The sequence below is a fragment of the Bombina bombina genome, chromosome 4 (assembly GCF_027579735.1).
Source record: "Bombina bombina isolate aBomBom1 chromosome 4, aBomBom1.pri, whole genome shotgun sequence".
In the NCBI taxonomy this organism is placed as follows: domain Eukaryota; kingdom Metazoa; phylum Chordata; class Amphibia; order Anura; family Bombinatoridae; genus Bombina; species Bombina bombina.
In genome coordinates, this window is record NC_069502.1 from 1,164,035,184 (window position 1) to 1,164,060,788 (window position 25,605).

A 25,605-nucleotide genomic window follows, 5' to 3' on the forward strand; every position below is an offset into this window, starting at 1 on the left:
TCCATGAGGCCCACCCTTTTTGTGGTGGTTATGATTTTTTTTGTATAAAGCACAATTATTCCAATTCCTTATTTTTTATGCTTTCGCACTTTTTTTTTATCACCCCACTTCTTGGCTATTCGTTAAACTGATTTGTGGGTGTGGTGAGGGGTGTATTTATAGGCATTTTGAGGTTTGGGAAACTTTGCCCCTCCTGGTAGGAATGTATATCCCATACGTCACTAGCTCATGGACTCTTGCTAATATGAAAGAAATGAATTTATCAGGTAAGTTCTTACATAAATTATGGTTTTCACAAAGCAAGACATCAAGCTGCTACACCGGAGGGTCCTGCTGTAAATTGAGGGCCTAAAGGAAGTATTTTCCACACAAAATCTATCCCTAAGGGCAGGTAGGCGCCACAGCAGAGCTGTGGCAAGGTGCTGATCGTTTTTTTCCTGTTTTTGACGTTTTGTCAATCTGGTTTTTTGCATTAAGGGGTTAATTGTTTATTTTGCTAGCGGGGCAATCTTATTAAAGCTTTAAGAATACACTGTAAATATTTCAAAAAGTTTACTGCTTTTTTTTGTCCTAAATAGCAGCTATGAAGGAAAGCGCGATATCTCTGGGTTAAGAACAAATGCTGAGCCTTCTGACGCTTTAGTAGCTGTATCCGATATACCCTCACAATGCTCTGAAGTAGGGGTAAGGGATTTTCTATCTGAGGGAGAGATTTCTGATTCAGGTAAGACGCTCCCTCAGACAGATTCTGATATGACTGCGTTTAAATTTAAGCTAGAACACCTCCGCTTGTTGCTCAGGGAGGTATTAGCGACTCTGGATGATTGTGACCCTATTGTGGTTCCAGAGAAATTGTGTAACATGGACAAATACCTAGAGGTTCCAGTTTACACTGATGTTTTTCCAGTCCCTAAGAGGATTGCGTACATTGTCACTAGGAAGTGGGATAGTAGGGTTGCACCGATACCATTTAGTTCATGTAATTAGCAAGAGTCCATGAGCTAGTGACGTATGGGATATACATTCCTACCAGGAGGGGCAAAGTTTCCCAAACCTCAAAATGCCTATAAATACACCCCTCACCACACCCACAAATCAGTTTTACAAACTTTGCCTCCTATGGAGGTGGTGAAGTAAGTTTGTGCTAGATTCTACGTTGATATGCGCTCCGCAGCAGGTTGGAGCCCGGTTTTCCTCTCAGCGTGCAGTGAATGTCAGAGGGATGTGAGGAGAGTATTGCCTATTTGAATTCAATGATCTCCTTCTACGGGGTCTATTTCATAGGTTCTCTGTTATCAGTCGTAGAGATTCATCTCTTACCTCCCTTTTCAGATCGACGATATACTCTTATTTATATACCATTTACCTCTGCTGATTTTCGTTTCAGTACTGGTTTGGCTTTCTACAACATGTAGATGAGTGTCCTGGGGTAAGTAAGTCTTATTTTCTGTGACACTCTAAGCTATGGTTGGGCACCTTTTTATAAAAGTTCTAAATATATGTATTCAAACATTTATTTGCCTTGACTCAGGATGTTCAACATTCCTTATTTCAGACAGTCAGTTTCATATTTGGGATAATGCATATGAATAAATCAATTTTTTTCTTGCCTTAAAATTTGACTTTTTCCCTGTGGGCTGTTAGGCTCGCGGGGGCTGAAAATGCTTCATTTTATTGCGTCATTCTTGGCGCAGACTTTTTTGGCGCAAATTTTTTTTTTCTGTTTCCGGCGTCATACGTGTCGCCGGAAGTTGCGTCATTTTTTACGTTCTTTTGCGCCAAGTGTCGGCGTTCTGGATGTGGCGTCATTTTTGGCGCCAAAAGCATTTAGGCGCCAAATAATGTGGGCGTCATTTTTGGCGCTAAAAAAATATGGGCGTCACTATTGTCTCCACATTATTTAAGTCTCATTATTTATTGCTTCTGTTTGCTAGAAGCTTGTTCACTGGCATTTTTTCCTATTCCTGAAACTGTCATTTAAGGAATTTGATCAATTTTGCTTTATATGTTGTTTTTTCTATTACATATTGCAAGATGTCCCACGTTGAAACTGAGTCAGAAGATACTTCTGGAAAATCGCTGCCTGGTGCTGGAGCTACCAAAGCTAAGTGTATCTACTGTAAACTTATGGTATCTGTTCCTCCAGCTGTTGTTTGTACTGTTTGTCATGACAAACATGTTAATGCAGATAATATTTCCTTTAGTACTGTTACATTACCTGTTGCTGTTCAGTCAACATCTAGTACTCAGAGTGTTCCTGATAACATAAGAGATTTTGTTTTCTAAAATCCATTAAGAAGGCTATGTCTGTTATTCCTCCTTCTAGTAAACGTAAAAAATCTTTTAAAACTTCTCATTTTTCAGATGAATTTTTAAATGAACATCATCATTCTGATAATGGTTCTTCTGGTTCAGAGGATTCTGTCTCAGAGGTTGATGCTGATAAATCTTCATATTTATTTAAAAAATGGAATTTATTCGTTCTTTACTTAAAGAAGTCCTAATTGCATTAGAAATTGAGGATTCTGGTCCTCTTGATACTAAATCTAAACGTTTAGATAAGGTTTTTAAATCTCCTGTAGTTATTCCAGAAGTTTTTCCTGTCCCTGTTGCTATTTCTGAAGTAATTTCCAGGGAATGGAATAATTTGGGTAATTCATTTACTCCTTCTAAACGTTTTAAGCAATTATATCCTGTGCCATCTGACAGATTAGAGTTTGGGACAAAATCCCTAAGGTTGATGGGGCTGTCTCTACTCTTGCTAAGCGTACTACTATTCCTACGGCAGATGGTACTTCCTTTAAGGATCCTTTAGATAGGAAAATTGAATCCTTTCTAAGAAAAGCTTACTTGTGTTCAGGTAATCTTCTTAGACCTGCTATATCTTTAGCGGATGTTGCTGCAGCTTCAACTTTTTGGTTAGAAGCTTTAGCGCAACAAGTAACAGATCATAATTCTCATAGCATTATTATTCTTCTACAACATGCTAATAATTTTATTTGTGATGCCATCTTTGATATCATTAGAGTTGATGTCCGGTATATGTCTCTAGCTATTTTAGCTAGAAGAGCTTTATGGCTTAAAACTTGGAATGCTGATATGTCTTCTAAGTCTACTCTGCTTTCCCTTTCTTTCCAGGGTAATAAATTGTTTGGTTCTCAGTTGGATTCTATTATCTCAACTGTTACTGGAGGGAAAAGAACTTTTTTACCACAGGATAAAAATCTAAAGGTAAATTTAGGTCTAATAATCATTTTCGTTCCTTTCGTCACAACAAGGAACAAAAACCTGATCCTTCATCCTCAGGAGCGGTATCAGTTTGGAAACCATCTCCAGTCTGGAATAAATCCAAGCCTTTTAGAAAACCAAAGCCAGCTCCTAAGTCCACATGAAGGTGCGGCCCTCATTCCAGCTCAGCTGGTAGGGGGCAGATTACGTTTTTTCAAAGAAATTTGGATCAATTCCGTTCACAATCTTTGGATTCAGAACATTGTTTCAGAAGGGTACAGAATTGGCTTCAAGATAAGGCCTCCTGCAAAGTGATTTTTTCTTTCCCGTGTTCCAGTAAACCCAGCGAAGGCTCAAGCATTTCTGAAATGTTTCAGATCTAGAGTTGGCTGGAGTAATTATGCCAGTTCCAGTTCTGGAACAGGGACTGGGGTTTTATTCAAATCTCTTCATTGTACCAAAGAAGGAGAATTCCTTCAGACCAGTTCTGGATCTAAAAATATTGAATCGTTATGCAAGGATACCAACATTCGGAACTTCCGGGGCGGTGCTCACAGAGCCATGCTGCTTCAACGCCTGCTCGTCAACTTGAGCGTTCTATGCTAACCGCAAAGCCTATTTCCTAGCCAGCATCCCGGACCTATTGCTGAGCTGATACGTGAACCAGGAGACCGGTTCACAGGCGCCGAAGTCCCTAAGTGGCGTAAGGCCGATTCGCCACGGTCGCAACTCGAGTGGTGTAAGTCCTTCGGGTCCACGGAGACGGTCCGATGAAGGCCCCACACCGCGTCTAAAAGACATCACTTAGACGCAACCTCGAAGTGAGACTCACCTTACCTTGAATAATTTGCGCTCACTACAACACTAATGGACCATTGCCATCACACAAAGGCTACAGTTTGATGATCCGCAGGTATTGCTCCTGTGCCGCTGGCCGGTGAAACCGCCTGGTTACCCACAGTCTATGGGAGAAACCATAGACGCTTAACGGACCAGTCTACCTTCACAGCGGAGAAACAAAGTGAGTGGCTGTCAGCTGTTGCCCGGTCTTAAGGGCTCATACAAAAGCAAGAAGGGCTCATATAAAGCAAGAAGTTACAGCTCTGTCCAGGCGACAGGTACTCTCTGCTTCTATAAAGGCCACAGTCTGGCGACCTGCAGGTACTGTTCCCACAGCTTGGTGATCTGCAGGTACTGTTATCGCTACAGCATTAACGGACTATTACCATCACACAAAGACCACAGTTTGATGATCTGCGGGTACTGCTCCTGTGCTGTCGGCCGGTGAAACCGCCAGGTTACCCACAGTCTATGAGAGAAGCTACAGACGCTTACCAGACCAGCCTATCCTTACAGCAGGAAAATAAAGTGACTGGCTGTTAATTGCTTCCCGGCTCCAAGGGCCCATATCGTGCAAGAAGGTACAAGTCCGTCAAGGCGCTAGGTACCCTCGGCTGCTGCAGAGGTGGAAAGGCTACCGACTCGCCTATAAGCCTGTAAAAGAAATCTGAGCCGCAGGAGTTATGGTTGCTGACCCTATGGAGAAGAAAATGGAGCTATTAACCTGAGGAATCCTCAACATCTAGAAGATTTTCTTCCTTTTCTCCTTGGAACGGATGTATGGTTTGCTATCACTGGCCACCTGGCTTTACCACAAAATTACTTAGACATCTAGCTGCCTAGCAGTATCCCTGCCAAGTGGTCTTAGCAAAAATTTGTTAAGACAGAACGGTCTTCCTCATTCCTGGACATGCAAGTATTCTATCTAAGTTGGTTTCCTACTGTTTTCTCTCCCTATTTTTTTTTTTTTTGTTTGATACTTATTCTACATTAAGTGGTCTCAGTAGAATAAGACAACAGTTGTGTTTTGCATACCTTATCGCTCTATCTCAGTAATTTAAAGCCATAGTTATATATACACAAAGAAAAAGAGAAGAAAAAAAGAGTATAAATCTTGTTAAATTATGCTCCAGTGCGTAAAAAGCTATGTGTTCACTATAATAATCTGACATCATAGATGGTCTAGGCCCTCATAACTATCTGTATATCTGCTCCTCTTATGTTTTTTTATTCTAAACATAACCTGTTTTTTGTGTTTCTTGATGGTCAAGTCTAGCAACTAACTAAATCGAATGTTCTTACATATCTATTATTGAACAAAGTGTGTATGGTTTCTGTTTTCTCTTTTTGTATACCAATCTTAAATGGCTGCTAAAAGCAATCAACTAAAGTAGTGATCACGTATGCTAAGAAGACAAATGCCTAAATGTTGTCTGAATAAGACTAGTATCTGCAGATTAGGACAAACAAATATTATGCTGTCTTAGATATCATATCTATTAATATAAATAGGCTCCAGCCACACTAGTTTAATACACACTAAAAAAAAAAAAAAAAAAAAAAAAACACTTTTCACCCTACTTTTCCCACTTTTTCTTTTCTTTTTTTTCTTACCTTCTCTGTAAGAAAAACACTGTTTGCCCTTTAAGGGGTTGCTTTTTTTTCCCTTTTTGTTTTGTTACACAACAACCCTCACCCCACTAATCCGAATCCCTGATAAATACACATCCACTTTACTTTTATTACTTTCTACACTTTAATGGAAAGATTCGTCACGCAGGTGAAACAACATTCACCCATAATGCCTGTAAAATCTAAAGACAAAAAAAGCAAACCAATGGATGCTAGTTCAGACTTCATTTTAGAAGCTCTGGTCAATCCTCCTGATACACAAACTTTAATGACACAGTTAAGCCAATTATTTTTACCACAATTTGATGCTATTAAAAAAGACTTGTCCAATATCACATCCAGATTAGATCTTATTTCTACCGAAGTAAAACAGTTTGCTAATAGAATCTCAGAGGCAGAAACCAGAATCTCTGATTTAGAGGACCTAGTCAATACACATGAAAACACATTGCAAAAACAAGATTCTAGAATTAGTCACTTACAAAATCGCCTGGAGGACCTAGAAGATCGCTCCAGGTGTAACAATATAAGAATTGTCGGGCTACCTGACATCCCCTAATATGAAGATCTATTACATTTTACTTCTACTCTACTCCCACAAGCTCTAGGTTTTCCCCCACAGCAACTTCCATTATCAATAGAAAGAGCCCATAGAATTGGTCCCAGAAGGACCAACCAAGATGGCACAACCAGAAATAGAATATGCATATTTAAATTGCTTAGATTCCAAGACAAAATTCAAATGCTTAAACTCTTTAAGGAAAGGGAAACATTTACTATAGCTAGCAAGAAAATTCTGCTATTCCAAGATTTTTCAAATGAAACTACCCTTAAAAGAAAAAACATGGCCCCGTTTTGTACCCAATTGATCAACAGAGGAGAGAATGCACGTTTACTTTATCCTGCAAGAATTGTAATAATGAAAGATGGTAATAGGATAACCCTTGATTCTATAGAGGTAGCGCAAAAATATATATCTGATAGTTCATAATGGCAGTTTCAGTTGTATTTTTAGTTGGTTTCTTTTTCGGTGGGGCTCTTCTTTCTTCTTTTCCTCCTTGTTCTTTTTTTTTTTTTTCTCTTCCCCCTCCCCCCTCCCCCCCCCCTATTCTCAGATGATTATAGATTCTTGCTGATATACTTCTTAAACTAGGTTTAGATAAGGAAGGAAGAGAAACTTAAGTATTTCCTTTTAGACAATTATTTCTACAGGTTTAAGGCTAGCTGAGGAATTTAAACTCCTTTCGTGGAATGTCGGAGGGATAACGTCACCAATAAAGCGCAAATCTATTATCCAAAGATTAGGTAAGCTAAATCCCAGTATCGCTTTTCTCCAAGAAACTCATCTTAAAGATATCGAAATTTCTAAATTAAAAATTAAATGGGTCGGTGAAGTCATAGCCACTCCCTGTTCAATCAGAAAAAGTGGAGTTGCTATTCTAATTAACAAAATCTCTCATATAAAATCTTAAACATTGAAAAAGACCCTGAGACTAGATTTATACTACTTCACATTCAAATCCATAATACAAAATTACTATTATGTAACCTATATGCTCCAAATAACTTTTCTTCCAAATTTTGGAGTCGAATCCAGACTAAATTATTCCCTTATATAAATCAGCACGTTATAGTTGGGGGCGATTTTAACATGTCTATATGTACTGAACTTGATAGACTTGACACTAGAAATAAAAAAGAATATGACCGACAAGCTAAATATTTTAAATCCTTTTGCCATAGGATGAAACTAGTTGATATTTGGAGAATTGCTAATCCTGATACACGCACGTTTACGTGCGAATCTAAAACTTTTAAAACATTTTCAAGGATTGATTATATCCTAGTCTCTGAAACGTTATCGATTTTTCAGATAGATCCGCAGATAAATGATATTGTCATCTCGGACCATGCCAGTATATCGGTCCTGCTCCCCTCACTAACTCAAAATAAGAGTAAAAATCAAATCTTTTATTTTCCTAGATATCTCTATAATAATGCAAGATTTTCCTTATGGCTAAAACAAATATGGAGAGACTATTGTACCAATAATATTTCTTATTTCAATAAGATAGAGACATTTTGGGAAGCCGCAAAAGCGGTCCTAAGAGGTCAGATTAAAGCCTATATGTGTACTAAGAAAAAGAAAGCTTCTGCTCAAGAAATTTATTTGTCTAATCGGGTCAAAAATACATATAAAAAATATATTGATATCCGAAATGATCTAAATTGGAGGAACTATCTTAAAGCCAGACAGGAAAGGGATATTGTAATAAAACAAAAAATGCAAGAAGAAGAAATGAAAATTAACCTCTACTATAAAAGCTTCCATGGCTGCTCTGCCAAATATTTGGCTAAGCTGACAAAAAATAGGAAAAAAAAAACTTTATATTAACCATAAGAGAAGATAACAATAGATATACAAATTCCCAAGAAATTTGGGATTTTTTTCACTCATATTATCAACAGTTCTATACAAATAGGGAGACTGATGCATTACAGGAAGAAATATTCTGGGCGAAGATGAATATCCCTAAAATATCAGACACGGACCTGTCCGCCTTAAATAGCCCGATAACGCAAGATGAAATAAAGAAAGCCATAGATAAAACCAAATTCAATAAAGCAGCTGGACCTGACGGGTTACCAGCCGAATTCTTTAAAATCTTATCGGAAGAGATAGTAGAGACACTGGAAAAATTGTTCAACCATTATTTCAGTAAAGATCAACAGATCTCTAAAAATTTTACAGCAGCTATTATTTCATTAATATTGAAGAAAGATAAAGACCCAGAAGACCCTGCATCATATAGACCTATATCTGTCCTTAATACAGATTATAAAATTCTAACTTCTATCATAGCTTCCAGACTCTCAATCTCTTTCGATAAAATAATTCACCCTGACCAGACAGGCTTTATGTCCACACGAAACTCTTCTAAAAATATTCGTAAACTTTTGACTTGTATAGATTACCTATCGAATACTAATAAAAGTGAACAGGAACAACCTGATCAGGATATAGCGATAGTTAGTCTGGATGACGAAAAAGCCTTCGACGCGATTATATGGAACTATCTTTTTAGATCTCTTCAGGAATTTGGCTTCAAAAACCAATTTACACAATTTATACATAATATTTATAACAATCCTATTTCATACCTTCTTATTAACAGTAATCTGTCCGCTCCGCTGGTTCTAGGAAGAGGTACAAGACAAGGTTGCCCCCTATCACCATTTTTATTCAACATTGCTTTAGAACCGCTAGCAATTTGGCTTAGGGAGACAATCAAAGGTATTAGGTTTGGCACCCAAGTCTTAAAGCTTCTTATATATGCAGATGATCTGCTCATATTTCTAGATAATGTAGCGCAGGAAATCTCCAGTGTAATGAAAAGCTTGAATATCTTTAGCTCTTTTTAAGGCTATAAAATTAACTACAACAAAAGTGAATTAATGTGGATCAAGAAAAATAGCCTTTCAAACTTTATCCATCCTTTCAGAACGTCGGAAATAGTGAAATATCTAGGTATCCATATACATGCGAATCCTAAACTTTGGTACAAACTCAATATACCTCCTCTTATGCGAAAAATTAAAACTGATTTAGAAAGTTGGGTATCGTTACCTATCTCACTGTCTGCCCGTGTCAACGTTATTAAGACGATTATATTCCCACGACTATTATATCCGTTGCAGAACCTACCCTTATTCCTCCTTGCTACCGATTTACGTAAATTATACTCTATATTCTCCAGATTTATCTGGAAGAACAAAAAACCACGTATCGCATTAAGAAAATTAATGCACCCTCGGGGTTCAGCTGGTCTTGCCTTACCCAATATCGAATTATATAATGTTGCGTGTTTAGCCAAAATTGCTATAGACTGGTTAGCAGACACAAATATATTTTCTTGCTTATCTATGGAAAGTTTTGATATATCCTTTCTCTATCAAAGCTAGTTTACATTGTACATATAAAGAGCTACCATCTAATATTAGTAGATTGATAACGATGAAAAACATTATTAAAGCCTGGCAAAAACTTTGTACTTTTCTAGGTCTAGATTATTCTTTCTCCGAATTTCTCCCGATAATTGGCACGGTAGATTTCTCTCCAGGACATACCCAAGCCGTATTTAAAAGATGGGCCTACCAAGGACTTATAAACATGTACCAAATTCTACACAATGATGGATACATCCATACATTTGAGTCTCTCGTCGTTCAATTTGGCCTCCCTAGAAAGGACATGTTTGCCTATTTTCAGCTAAGACACTATGTCAGTAATCAATCATGGGGCTTGGACCGGTCTCTGGCATGGTCTGATATTAAAAAATGTATTTTGAAATTCAAAATAGGATTACCTTCAATTTCTCTTATGTATGATATCATGTTGAATAAACAGAGCCTTATTTTTCTTAATAACATATTTATATCTTGGTCACGAGATTGCCCTAATCTAGAAGAGGGAGAAATGGAACAGAGTTGCAGCTTGATTAATAAGAGCCGAGCCCCATCAAGCTGGAAAGAAGCACATTTTAAAATCCTAAATAGGTTCTATATAACACCAGCTAAATTGTCAAAGATGTATATTTCACATTCTGCTAACTGTCCTCGCTGCTCATACCCTAAAGCAGATTTATTACATATGTTTTATTACTGCCCAAGATTGATACAACTATGGAAAAAATTATCCTTCTGGCTAAAAAAATATTACGGTGTTGATATACTGTTCAAACCAGAGAGTATTATCTTTCTCAATATTCAACTTAGCAATTCTCCTTTGAGACTAAAAACTTTGACTTCAATTATACTATCAACTAGACATCTTATAGCAAAAAACTGGAAAGCGAAATCGGCACCCTCTTTTTCAATGCTTACTCAGGGAATACAAAATCAAATAATTTTTGAGTCTTTTCACTTAAAATCCGCCAAAGAAAATAAAATAAAAAGGTTTTTGCTAGATTGTTTACCAATAATCAAGTCATATTCACCTTCTATTCAAAAACGAATACTATCCCCGTTCTTAAGTTCAGATAACTTTATGGAGCTAGTGCTACATGATGAATTCCCGGCATCATGGATTACTAGCTACAGAGAATAATCTCAAGATTGAATCAGATATTATACATAGGAAACACTGAGTGGGGTGGTGTTGGAGGGGTTTCCCCTTTATTTACTTCCTTTTTTTTTTTTTTTTTTTTTTTCTCTTCCCGTTTTGTTCTGGTTTTGCTCTTCTTCTTTTTTCTATTACTTAGGGAAAAAATAAAGAAAAAAATTCTAAGCCAAGTTTTTGTTTAGATACTGACAAACTATGGAGAAATGATATAAAATTGTGAAATTTCTTGCAATGTATTGCTGATATAAAGTTTGTTATTGTGCCCTGCGTGGCAGATATTATTTGATCAGTATGATTATTATTTTTTCTGATGGCTTATGTAATAAATAAAAGATTTTTTAAAAAAAAGGATACCAACATTCAAAATGGTAGCTGTAAGGACTATCCTGCCTTTTGTTCAGCAAGGGCATTATATGTCTACAATAGATTTACAGGATGCATATCTGCATATTCCGATTCATCCAGATCACTATCAGTTTCTGAGATTCTCTTTAGCAGAATCTCATACGAATCGACTTGTGTTGTTTCTTCAACTTCATGGTTGGAGGATCAATTTACCAAAAAGTTCATTGATTCCTCAGACACAGGTAAACTTTTTAGGTTTCCAGATAGATTCAGTGTCCATGACTCTGTCTTTGACAGACAAGAGACGTCTAAAATTGATATCAGCTTGTCGAAACCTTCAGTCACAATCATTCCCTTCGGTAGCCTTATGCATGGAAATTCTAGATTTTATGACTGCTGCATCGGACGCAATCCCCTTTGCTCGTTTTCACATGCGGCCTCTTCAGCTCTGTATGCTGAACCAGTGGTGCAGGGATTACACAAAGATATCTCAATTAATATCTTTAAAACCGATTGTACGACACTCTCTGACGTGGTGGACAGATCACCATCGTTTAGTTCAGGGGGCTTCTTTTGTTCTTCCGACCTGGACTGTAATTTCAACAGATGCAAGTCTTACAGGTTGGGGAGCTGTGTGGGGGTCTCTGACAGCACAAGGGGTTTGGGAATCTCAGGAGGTGAGATTACCGATCAATATTTTGGAACTCCGTGCAATTTTCAGAGCTCTTCAGTCTTGGCCTCTTCTGAAGAGAGAATCGTTCATTTGTTTTCAGACAGACAATGTCACAACTGTGGCATACATTAATCATCAAGGAGGGACTTTCAGTCTTCTGGCTATGAAAGAAGTATCTCGAATTCTGGTATGGGCGGAATCCAGCTCCTGTCTAGTTTCTGCGGTTCATATCCCAGGTATAGACAATTGGGAAGCGGATTATCTCAGTCACCAAACGTTACATCCGGGCGAATGGTCTCTTCACCCAGAGGTATTTCTTCAGATTGTTCAAATGTGGGGACTTCCAGAAATAGATTTGATGGCCTCTCATCTAAACAAGAAACTTCCCAGGTATCTGTCCAGATCCAGGGATCCTCAAGCGGTAGCAGTGGATGCATTGTCACTTCCTTGGAAGTATCATCCTGCCTATATCTTTCCGCCTCTAGTTCTTCTTCTTCCAAGAGTAATCTCCAAGATTCTGAAGGAATGCTCGTTTGTTCTGCTGGTAGCTCCAGCATGGCCTCACAGGTTTTGGTATGCGGATCTTGTCCGGATGGCCTCTTGCCAACCGTGGACTCTTCCGTTAAGGCCAGACCTTCTGTCGCAAGGTCCTTTTTTCCATCAGGATCTCAAATCCTTAAATTTAAAGGTATGGAGATTGAACGCTTGATTCTTAGTCAAAGAGGTTTCTCTGACTCTGTGATTAATACTATGTTACAGGCTCGTAAATCTGTATCTAGGGAGATATATTATAGAGTCTGGAAGACTTATATTTCTTGGTGTCTTTCTCATCATTTTTCCTGGCATTCTTTTTAGAATTCCGAGAATTTTACAGTTTTTTTCAGGATGGTTTGGATAAGGTTTGTCTGCAAGTTCCTTGAAAGGACAAATCTCTGCTCTTTCTGTTCTTTTTTCACAGAAAGATTGCTAATCTTCCTGATATTCATTGTTTTGTACAAGCTTTGGTTCGTATAAAACCTGTTATTAAGTCAATTTCTCCTCCTTGGAGTTTGAATTTGGTTCTGAGGGCTCTTCAGGCTTCTCCGTTTGAACCTATGCATTCATTGGACATTAAATTACTTTCTTGGAAAGTTTTTTGTTCCTTTTGGCCATCTCTTCTGCCAGAAGAGTTTCTGAATTATCTGCTCTTTCTTGTGAGTCTCCTTTTCTGATTTTTCACCAGGATAAGGCGGTGTTGCAATCTTCTTTTAAATTTTTACCTAAGGTTGTGAATTCCAACAACATTAGTAGAGAAATTGTGGTTCCTTCATTATGTCCTAATCCTAAGAATTCTAAGGCGAAATCATTGCATTCTTTGGATGTAGTTAGAGCTTTGACATATTATGTTGCAGCTACTAAGAATTTCCGAAAGACTTCTAGTCTATTTGTTATCTTTTCCGGTTCTAGGAAAGGTCAGAAGGCCTCTGCCATTTCTTTGGCATCTTGGTTGAAATCTTTAATTCATCATGCTTATGTCGAGTCGGGTAAAACTTCGCCTCAAAGGATTACAGCTCATTCTACTAGGTCAGTTTCTACTTCCTGGGCGTTTAGGAATGAAGCTTCGGTTGATCAAATTTGCAAAGCAGCAACTTGGTCTTCTTTGCATACTTTTACTCAATTCTACCATTTTGATGTGTTTTCTTCTTCTGAAGCTGTCTTTGGTAGAAAAGTACTTCAGGCAGCTGTTTCAGTTTGAATCTTCTGCTTATATTTTCAGTTTTTTTCTTTATAAGATTTAAACTTTATTTTTGGGTGTGGATTTTTTTCAGCGGAATTGGCTGTCTTTATTTTATCCCTCCCTCTCTAGTGACTCTTGCGTGGAAGATCCACATCTTGGGTAGTCATTATCCCATACGTCATTAGCTCATGGACTCTTGCTAATTACATGAAAGAAAACATAATTTATGTAAGAACTTACCTGATAAATTCATTTCTTTCATATTAGCAAGAGTCCATGAGGCCCACCCTTTTTTTGTGGTGGTTATGATTTTTTTGTATAAAGCACAATTATTCCAATTCCTTATATTTATGCTTCGCACTTTTTTCTCATCACCCCACTTCTTGGCTATTCGTTAAACTGATTTGTGGGTGTGGTGAGGGGTGTATTTATAGGCATTTTGAGGTTTGGGAAACTTTGCCCCTCCTGGTAGGAATGTATATCCCATACGTCACTAGCTCATGGACTCTTGCTAATATGAAAGAAATGAATTTATCAGGTAAGTTCTTACATAAATTGTTTTTTTTTTTATGACAGAGTACAGGTACCGATACTTGTTTTCAAATACTCGCCGATACCAATTACCGATACTTTTTTTTTTTTAATGTCATGTGACAGTTTACCAAGCACAAAACTAATTATTTAAGATTCCTTCTTTAGAATTATAAAGGACTGTATTTCAAAAGACTTTATGAAATAATAAAACAGTTTTATTTGTCACAAAGTTCACTGAACATGTTTATCAATAAAAAATATTACAATAAAATATTAAATTTAAAGGGGTGATGCAATTGGGTTGTAGGGCTGTTATATAACATCAATCTGACATTTGTATGGAGGTTCGACTCTAAGTTGAACAGTCTTTCACTTTCCAAACTACTGCATGGGGCAGAAAGATATTTTTGGGCCATTTTAGCCAGAGCTGGAAATCTGTTTAACTGCCCAGTACTTCAGGGGTTTGTCTGAACGAGGTACAGTGATCTCTCCTACAATAATACAAATAACAACAATTTGTATTGTCGGAACAGCAGTAAACAATTTTTAGTTTAGTCTCCACTCCAGTTTAAAATGAAATGGGAACATGCAGTTTGAAAAAACGCCACAAGATAGCATATGGCTTGAAAGTGGAGGTATCGGTTTAAGTATCGGTGCATTTGCACGAGTACAAGTACTCATGCAAATACTTGGTATCGGTACCGATACTAGTATCGGTATCGGTGCAACCCTATGGGATAGACCAGGTATTCCGTTCACTCCCCCTCCTGTTTTTAAGAAAATGTTTCCCATATCGGACACCATGCGGGACTCGTGGCAGACGGTCCCTAAGGTGGAGGGAGCTATTTCTACACTCGCCAAGCGTACAACTATACCTATTGAGGACAGTTGTGCTTTCAAAGATCCTATGGATAAAAAAAATTAGAGGGTCTCCTGAAGAAAATTTTTGTTCATCAAGGTTTTCTTCTCCAACCTATTGCGTGCATTGTTCCTGTAACAACTGCAGCTGCTTTCTGGTTCAAGGCTCTGGAAGAGGTTCTTCAGACGGAAACCCCATTAGAGGATATTATGGATAGAATTAAGGCTCTTAAGCTGGCTAATTCTTTCATTACAGATGGCGCTTTTCATCTGGCTAAATTAGCGGCAAAGAATTCAGGTTTTGCCATTTTAGCGCACAGAGCATTATGGCTTAAGTCTTGGTCAGCGGATGTGTCGTCAAAATCTAAACTTTTGACCATCCCTTTAAAAGGAAAGACCCTCTTCGGGCCTGAACTGAAGGAGATTATTTCAGACATCGCTGGAGGGAAAGACCATGTCCTCCCTCAGGATAAATCAAATAAAATAAGGACCAAACCAAATAATTTTCGTTCCTTTCGAAACTTCAAGGGTGGTCCCGCTTCCTCTTCCCCTGCTGCAAAGCAAGAGGGAAACTTTGCTCAATCCAAGTCAGTCTAGAGACCTAACCATTCTTGAAACAAGTGTAAACAGGCCAAGAAGCCTGCAGCTGCCTCCAAGACAGCATGAAGGGGTAGCCCCCGATCCGGGACTGGATCTAGTAGGGGGCAGACTCTCTATCCGCTCAGGCTTGGGCAAGAGATGTTCACAATTCCTGGGCTTTAGAAATTGTTTCCGAGGGTTATTTTCTGGACTTCAAAGATTCCCGCCCAAGGGGGAGATTTCACATTTCTCAATTGTCGGCAAACCAGACAGAGAGAGGCGTTCTTACGCTGTGTAGAAGACCTACATACCATGGGAGTGATGCACCCAGTTCCAAAAGCAGAACAGGGGCTAGGGTTTTACTTAAACCTGTTTGCGGTTCCCAAAAAAGAAGGAACTTTCAGACCAATCTTGGATCTCAAGATCTTAAACAAATTCCTTAGTCCCATCTTTCAAGATGGAGACTATTCAGACTATTCTGCCACTGATCCAAGAAGGTCAATATATGACCACCGTGGACTTAAAGGATGCATATCTGCACATCCCTATTCACAGAGATCATCACCAATTTCTCAGGTTCGCCTTTCTGGACAGGCATTACCAGTTTGTGGCCCTTCCCTTCGGGTTGGCCACTGCTCACAAAATTTTCACAAAGGTGCTAGGGTCCCTTCTGGCGGTTCTAAGACCACGGGGCATAGCAGTAGTGCCTTATCTAGACTACCTCTTAATTCAAGCGTCGACTTTCCAACTAGCCAAGTCTCACACGGACATCGTGTTGGCTTTTCTGAGATCTCATGGGTGGAAGGTGAACATAAAAAAGAGTTCTCTCTTTCCTCTCAAGAGTTTCCTTCCTAGGGACTCTGATAGACTCGGTAGAAATGAAAAGATTTCTGACGGAGGTCAGGAAATCAAAACTTGTAACCACCTGCCGAGCTCTTCACTCCAATCCTTGGCCGTCAGTAGCTCAGTGTATGGAGGTAATCTGACTAATGGTAGCGGCAATGGACATAGTTCCATTTGCTCATCTACACCTCAGACCACTGCAACTGTGCATGCTCGAACAGTGGAATGGGGATTATGCAGTTTTATCTCCTCCGATACATCTGGATCAGCAGACCAGAGATTTTCTTCTCTGGTGGTTGTCACAGGTTCACCTGTCCCTGGAATGTGTTTCCGCAGGCCAGAGTGGGTCATAGTAACGACAGATGCTAGCCTACTGGGCTGCAGTCTGGAACTCCCTGAAAGCACAGGGTCTATGGACTCAGGAGGAGGCTCTCTTCCCGATAAATATTCTAGAACTGAGAGCGATATTCAATGCGCTTCAGGCTGGCCTCAACTGGCTGCGGTCAAATTCATCAGATTAGAGGTCGGACAACATCACGACTGTAGCTTATATCAATCATCAAGGAGGAACACTGAGTTCTCTAGCAATGATAGAGGTGACCAAAATAATCCGATGGGCAGAGACTCACTCTTGCCATCTTTCAGCAATCCATATCCCAGGGGTAGAGAACTGGGAGGCGGATTTCCTAAGTCGTCAGACTTTTTTCATCCGGGGGAGTGGGAGCTCCATCTGGAAGTATTTGCCCAACTGATTCAGGTATGGGGCACACCACTTGTTACGGATCCAGGTCAAGGGATCCCCGGGAAGTTCTGATAGATGCTCTAGCAGTGCCCTGGTCCTTCAATCTGGCCTATGTGTTTCCACCATTTCCTCTCCTTCTTCGTCTGATTGCCATAATCAAGCAGGAGAGAGAGCTTCAGTGATTTTGATAGCACCTGAGTGGCCACGCAGGACTTGGTATGCAGATCTTGTGGACATGTCATCCGTTCCACCGTGGACTCTGCCGATGAGGCAGGACCTTCTAATTCAGGGCCCATTCAAGCATCCAAATCTAATTTCTCTGCGGCTGACTGCTTGGAGATTGAACGCCTGACACTATCAAAGCGTGGTTTCTCTGAGTCGGTCATTGATACCTTGATTCAGGCTAGAAAGCCTGTCACCAGGAAAATCTATCAAAATATATGGCGTAAATATCTTTATTGGTGTGAATCCAAGGGTTACTCATGGAGTAAGATTAGGATTCCTAGGATATTGTCTTTTCTCCAAGAAGGATTGCAGAAGGGATTATCAGCTAGTTCCTTAAAGGGACAGATATCTGCTTTGTCTATTCTTTTACACAAGCGTCTGGCAGATGTTCCAGAAGTTCAGGCGTTTAGTCAGAATCAAGCCTATGTTTAAACCTGTTGCTCCTTATGGAGTTTAAATTTAGTTCTTAAAGTTCTTCAAGGGGTTCCGTTTGAACCTATGCATTCTATAGATATTAAGCTTCTATCTTGGAAAGTTTTGTTTTTAGTAGCTATCTCTCTTCGGCTCGAAGAGTTTCTGAATTATCTGCTTTACAGTGTGACTCACCTTATCTTGTTTTCCATGCGGATAAGGTAGTTTTGAGTACCAAACCTGGATTCCTTCCTAAGGTTGTTTGTAATATGAATATCAATCGGGAAATTGTTGTTCCTTCTCTGTGTCCTAATCCTTGTTCCAAGAAGGAACGTCTGTTGCACAACCTAGATGTGGTTCGTGCTTTAAAGTTCTACTTACAAGCAACTAAAGATTTCCGTCTAACATCTTCATTGTTTGTTGTCTATTCTGGAAAGCGGAGAGGTCAAAAGGCTACGGCAACCTCTTTCTTTTTGGCTGAAAAGCATCATCCGTTTGGCTTATGAGACTGCTGGCCAGCAGCCTCCTGAAAGGATTACTGCTCACTCTACTAGAGCAGTGGCTTCCACATGGGCTTTTAAAAATGAGGCTTCTGTTGAACAGATTTGTAAGGCAGCGACTTGGTCTTTGCTTCATACTTTTTCCAAATTTTACAAATTCGATACTTTCGCTTCTTCTGAGGCTATTTTTGGGAGAAAGGTTCTACAAGCAGTGGTGCCTTCCTTTTAGATACCTGTCTTGTCCCTCCCTTCATCAGTGTCCTAAAGCTTTGGTATTGGTATCCCACAAGTATTGGATGAATCCGTGGAGTCAATACATCTTGCAAGAGAAAACAAAATGTATGCTTACCTGAAATTTCTTTCTCTTGCGATGTATCAAGTCCACGTCCCGCCCTGTCTATTTAAGACAGGTAGTATATTTTATTAAAAAAACTTCAGTCACCTCTGCACCCTATAGTTTCTCCTTTTTCTTCCTAACCTTCGGTCGAATGACTGGGGGTGGAGTTAGGGGAGGAGCAATATAGACAGCTCTGCTGTGGGTGCTCTCTTTGCCACTTCCTTTTGGGCAGGAGAATATCCCACAAGTATTGGATGAATCTGTGGACTCGATACATCGCAAGAGAGAAATTTATCAGGTAAGCATTAATTTAGTTTTTCTTTTTATTTATTTATTTATTTATTTATTTATTTATTATTTTTTTATTTTTTTTTTACAGCTCAGTGAAAGAGCACGTGAACGAAAAGTACCCGTCACAAGAATTGGAAGGCTGGCCAACTTTGGAGGTAAAATTTTATATATTGTATAAATATATGTATTTTACCCACACACTTTAGAAATATTTGTATAACTTTAATATTTTATTCTTTTAAAGGAGATTAACATAATTTTTTTTTTAATGTTCTGAATAAACCAATATACATTTTGCTAGTTTTAATTATAATTTAAACAGTTTTGCTTGTCTGTTATGGACAAATAAGTAACTGTTGCTCTTTTATATGGTAGATACGGTTTGAGAAACACATTATTCTGACTGAAGTGTCTCTTTTTAAAGGGACAGTCTACACTTTAGTCCTCTTAAAGTCTTACCTTAGGTTAAGCTGCAAATATACTCCTGCACCCCTTTCTATATCATGCAGCAGAAACCGTAAAACAGTTATTTTAAAATGAATGTTTTTGGCCAGTTTGAAATGGCTGCCAAGCTCCGCCCACCGATGACATCGCAATCTGGGCTACATCTAGGCACTCTGGTGAAAAGCATTAACAGTCTGTTGAATCCAACTAGAGAGCCTTTTGTGATTGTTACCTGCAGCCCAGATCGTGATGTCATCAATGGGCTGAGCTTGGCAGCCATTTCAAAGTGGCCAAAAATATTCATTTAAATTTTTTTTTTTTTTTTTTTTTTTACTGTTCCTGCTGCATGATATAGAAAAGGTGCAGGAGGCTATTTGCAGCTTAATCTAAGGTAAGACTTTAAGATGACTAAGGTGTAGACTGTCCCTTTAAAATAATATTTAAATACCTGCTGCGTTTGTATAAACACTTTGCTTGTCCCACACTCCCTGGGGAGCCCAGAAAGCAACTTCTGTACATTTTTGTTTAGTGGTTTTCAAACCTGTCCTCCGGCTTCGCTAACAGGCTAGGTTTTCAGGATTACCTTGGATGAGAACAGGTTAATAGCCATAATAACTAATCGGCTGATTATTTCACCTGTGCTCCAGTTCAGATATCCTGAAATCTGGCCTCTTTGGGAGGCCTAAAGACAAGTTTGAAAACCTCTGGGTTAGATCTGTGTTTCTTTCATGTAATTGCCAAGAGTCCATGAGCTAGTGACGTATGGGATATACATTCCTACCAGGAGGGCCAAACCTCAAATGCCTATAAATACACCCCTCACCACACCCACAATTCAGTTTTACAAACTTTGCCTCCTATGGAGGTGGTGAAGTAAGTTTGTGCTAAGATTCTACGTTGATATACGCTTCTCAGCATTTAGAAGCTCGATTCCTCTGAGTACATTGAATGTCAGAGGGATGTGAAGGGAGTATCACCTTTTTGAATTCTATGGTTTTCCTTGTGGGAAATCTTTTTTTTCATAGGTTCTCTGTTATCGGTCGTAGAGATTCGTCTCCTACCTCCCTTTTCAGATTGACTATATACTCTTATATACCATTACCTCTGCTGATAACTGTTTCAGTACTGGTTTGGCTATCTGCTATATGTAGTTGGGTGTCTTTTGGTAAGTGTGTTTTCATTACTTAAGACACTCTCAGCTATGGTTTGGCACTTTATGCATTAATATAAAGTTCTAAATATATGTATTGTACTTATATTTGCCATGAGTCAGGTTTATGTATATTTCCTTTTGCAGACTCAGTTTCAAAACTGTGAAAAACATATTTAGTAAGTTATTTTTTCTTACCTGGGGGTATAGTCTTTTTTTCAAAATTGACTGTTTTCATTAGTTTTCACAGGCAAAATTAGGCTTGCGAGGCCGCAAAATGCTGATATTTTGAGCCATCCTTGGCGCAATAATTTTTTTTGCCGCAAAGGTTCATTCGGTGATGCAAATTCATAATTTCTGGCGTCTTAGTTGACTCCAGGTTTCCTTGCACAAGGTTGCGTTTGCCATGACGCGAGTTGCATCATTTCCGAATGTTAGCGGCAAAAAAAATAATTTTGCATTGTGCGTCATACTTGACGCTAAATAATTTATTTATTTAAAAATTTATTCAGACCTGTTCTGGATCTGAAAATGTTGAATCGTTTAGTAAGAGTGCCAACTTTCAAAATGGTGACTATAAGGACTATTCTGCCTTTTGTTCAGCAAGGTCATTATATGTGCACGATAGTGGTCTGGATGAATCGGAATATGAAGATATGCATCCTGTAAGTCTATCGGTTTCTGAGATTCTCTTTTCTAGACAAACATTACCAATTTGTCGCTCTTCCATTTGGCCTAGCAAAAGTTCCAAGGATTTTTTTTTCCCCAAAGGTTCTCGGTGCCCTACTCTCTAATCAGAGAACAGGGTATTGCGGTGTTCCCTTATTTGGACAATATCTTGGTACTAGCTCAGTCCTTTACATTCTGCTGAATCTCACACAAATCAACTAGTGTTTCTTCAAAGACATGGATGGAAGATCAATTTACCAAATATTTATTTGATTCCTCAGACAAGGGTCACCTTTTTAGGTTTCCAGATAGATTGTGTCCATGACTCTGTCTCTAACAGACAAGAGACAAATAAAATTGGTTTCAGCTGGTCAGAACCTTCAGTCTCAATCATTCCCTTCAGTCTCAATCATTCCCTTCAGTCTCAATCATTCCCTTCAGTGGCTATGTGCATGGAAGTTTTCAGTCTCAAGACTGCAGTATCAGACGCGATCCCCTTTGCTCGTTTTCATATGAGACCTCTCCAGCTTTGTATGCTGAATCAATGGTGCAGGGATTATACAAAGATATCACAATTAATGTCCTTAAATCCCATTGTTCGAATTTCTCTGACTTGGTGGTTAGATCACCATCATATAGTTCAAGGGGCCTCTTTTGTTCGTCCAATCTGGACTGTGATCACAACAGATGCAAGTCTTTCAGGTTGGGTAGCTGGATCTCTGACGGCACAAGGGGTTTGGAAATCTCAAGAGGCGAGGTTAACGATCAATATTTTAGAACTCTGTGGTATTTTACGGGCTCTTCAGGTTTGTCCTCTGTTGAAGAGAGAACTGTTCATTTGTTTTCAGACAGACAATATCACAACTGTGCATATGTCAATCAGGGTGGTACTCCAAAAGTGAAAAGAATAGCAGCACACCAATGGCAATTTCTTCAGAATTTATTCCATAGCTAAGAGCACAAATAAGATAACGATGTTTCGGACTACATGTCCTTCATCATGGCATGATGGACAGGTAGTCCGAAACGTAGCTATCTTGTTTGTGCTCTTAGCTATGGAATAAATTCTGAAGAAATTGCCATTGGTGTGCTGCTATTCTTTTCACTTTTGGATTACTGGTTGCTGGGTTGTGCTGTACCCAGCTATAGCGTGCACCCAATACCTTGCAGTGTGTGCTGGACTTTTTTGTGATATTTAAATCGGGGTGGTACTCACAGTCCCCTAGCTGCGAAAGAAGTATCTCAGATACTTTCTTGGGCAGAATCCAGCTTTTGTCTAATTTCTGCGGTACATATCCCTGGTGTAGACCATTCGGAAGCAGATGATCTCAGCCGTCAGACTTTACATCCGGGGGAGTGGTCGCTCCATCCAAATGTGTTTTTTCAGATTGTTCAGATGTGGTGTCTTCCAGAAAAAGATCTGATTGCTTCACATCTAAACAAGAAACTTCCCAGGTACCTATCCAGGTCCAGGGATCCTCAGGCGGAGTCAGTGGATGCGTTAGCAGTTCCTTTTTGGTTTTACCAACCTGCTTATATCGTCCTGCCTCTAGTTCTTCCAAATTTAGCATATGATCTCCAAGATCATCATGGAACGATCGTTTGTGTTTCTGGTAGCACCAGCATGGCCTCAGAGGTTCTGGTATGTGAATCTGGTCCAGTTGCCAACCTTGGCCACTTCCTTTAAGACCAGACCTTCTGTCTCAAGGACCGTTTTTCCATCAGGATCTCAAATCATTAAATTTGAAGGTATGGAAATTGAACGCTTAGTCATAGAGGTTTCTCTGACTCAGTGATTGATACTATGTTACAGGTTTGTAAATCTGTTTCTAGGAAGATTTATTATCGAGTTTGGAAGACTTTTATATTTCATGGTGTTCTCATAAATTCTCCTGGCATTCTTTTAGAATTTCTAGAATTTTACAGTTTTCTTCACGATGGTTTGGATAAAGGTTTATCTGCAAGTTCCTTGAAGGGACAAATCTCTGCTCTTTCTGTTTTATTACACAGAAAGATTGCTAAGTTTCCTGATATTCACTGTTTTGTACAGGCTTTGGTCCGTATCAAGCCTGTCATTAAATCAATCTCACCCCACTACTTGCTATTCGTTAAACTGAATTGTGGGGATGGTGAGGGGTGTATTTATAGGCATACTGAGGTTTTGGAAACTTTGCCCCTCCTGATAGGATTGTATATCCCATACGTCTCTAGCTCATAGACTTTTGCCAATATGAAAGAAATTAATTTATCAGGTAAGTTATTACATAAATTGTTTTATCAACTCCAGTCCTGAAGTACCCCTAACAGGCTGGGTTGTCCTAATTCTGAACTAGAGCAGAATTAAATAAACAGCTAATGGGTGAGAGCAGGTTAGTAACCATGGTTACCGATCAGCTGACCACTTCACCTGTGTTCTGGCCTTTTAGGGGTACTTGAGGACTGGAGTTGAGAAATACTTTTAGATAGAACACACAATTTTAAGCAACTTTGTTTGCTTTTATTATTAAATTTAGTTTGTTCTCTTGGTAACCTTTTGTTGAAGCATAAATCTGGGTAGGCTGTAGGCATTTGCATTGAGATAATTTGTGATAAATCTAAATGCGGAAAATGACGGCCACTTGCAGCATTTGGCTCTTCTTCTGAGCCGCATTTATTCTTGTGAAATTGCAACACACGTAGATCCGGATTTGCACAGATCTTGGTGTATTGCAGTTTCACAAGAAGAAATCCGGCTCCAAAAAGAGCCAGATGCTGCAAGCGGCCGCCGCCGCCTTCTACATTCAGATCAATCCGAATGCACATGCATAGTAGGCTTATAGCGCTTTAGGAGCATACACGTGTCCTTAGAACTCTGCAGCAGCGTTGCTACAATGTATAACCGTATAATTTTAAAGACCTATGCACCCTCCTCAGATCTTATTAGCTGACCTAAATTTACTTTTTAACAAATGATACCAAGAGAACAAAGCAAATTGGAGTACATTTGAAAGTGTTGTGTTAAAGGGCCAGTAAACATAGTGCAGAATTCTATAACATTAGCTTAGCGCTAGCTTTATAAAACAAAGGGCTGCATAGATATTTACCTAAGAAAATTACTTTTACAGACGCCGCTCCTTGCTCTACTGAGCGGGTCTGTTTTTTTTCTTCAGAATCGCATTGTGGCACGCTGTCTATTCACAGCTGGCCCGACCATGCCATTAAACTCAATCAAGCTCGCTTTGGTCTGGTAGCGGGAATTTTCCAGTTTACTTTGGTTATCCTTTTGCTTAGTTCTCTTGGTATCCTTTGCTAAAGGGACAGCATATTACAGGTTTTTTTTTTTTATATTGGTTTAAAAAGATAGATAATCCCTTTATTACACATTGCCCAGTTTTGCATAACCAGCAAGGTTATATTATATTTATTTTTTATCTCTAATTACCTTGTATCCAAGCCGCTGCAGACTGCCCCCTAATTTCAGTTCTTTTGACAGACTTGCATTTTTGCCAATCAGTGCTGACTCAACCAGCATGAGCATGTTATCTATATGGCATACATGAACTAGCGTTTTATAGCTGTGAAAAACAGTCAAAATGCACTGAGATAAAAGGCGGCTTTCCAAGGTTTAGAAATTTAGCATATGAGCATAACTAGGTTTAGCTTTTAACAAAGAATACCTTACTCAAATTTGCTTTGTTCCCTTGGTAAGTTCTGGGGTGTACACATTTCTGCTGCACTATACAGCATCAGTTTTGTAACAATGTTATTCATAAGCACTAGATGGTAGCACTATTTCTCTTGTTAAGTGTATCCAGTCCACGGATCATCCATTACTTGTGGGATATTCTCCTTCCCAACAGGAAGTTGCAAGAGGATCACCCACAGCAGAGCTGCTATATAGCTCCTCCCCTAACTGTCATATCCAGTCATTCTCTTGCAAGCCTCAACCAAGATGGAGGTCGTAAGAGGAGTGTGGTGTTTTATACTTAGTTTATTCTTCAATCAAAAGTTTGTTATTTTTAAATGGTGCCGGAGTGTACTGTTTATCTCAGGCAGTATTTAGAAGAAGAATCTGCCTGCGTTTTCTATGATCTTAGCAGAAGTAACTAAGATCCATGGCTGTTCTCACGTATTCTGAGGAGTGAGGTAACTTCAGAGAGGGAATGGCGTGCAGGTTTTCCTGCAATAAGGTATGTGCAGTTAATATTTTTCTAGGGATGGAATTTGCTAGAAAATGCTGCCGATACCGAACTAATGTAAGTAAAGCCTTAAATGCAGTTATAGCGACTGGTATCAGGCTTATTAATATAGATACATACTCTTATAAAAGTGTATTTTAAAACGTTTGCTGGCATGTTTAATCGTTTTTTATATATGTTTGGTGATAACTTATTGGGGCCTAGTTTTTTTCCACATGGCTGGTTTGATTTTTGCCTAGTAACAGTTTCCTTAGGCTTTCCACTATTGCAATATGAGTGGGAAGGGC

General features: G+C 39.0%; 1 protein-coding gene across 1 annotated transcript in view; it reads left to right on the forward strand.

Moving 5' to 3' along the window:
- Positions 1-25,605, forward strand: part of COQ8A (coenzyme Q8A) — a 452,989-nt gene that overhangs the window by 60,005 nt on the left and 367,379 nt on the right. Inside the window, exon 4 of the mRNA XM_053712627.1 lies at positions 18,966-19,049. Coding sequence (XP_053568602.1) covers positions 18,966-19,049 — 84 coding nt within the window. The remainder of the gene's footprint in view (positions 1-18,965; positions 19,050-25,605) is intronic.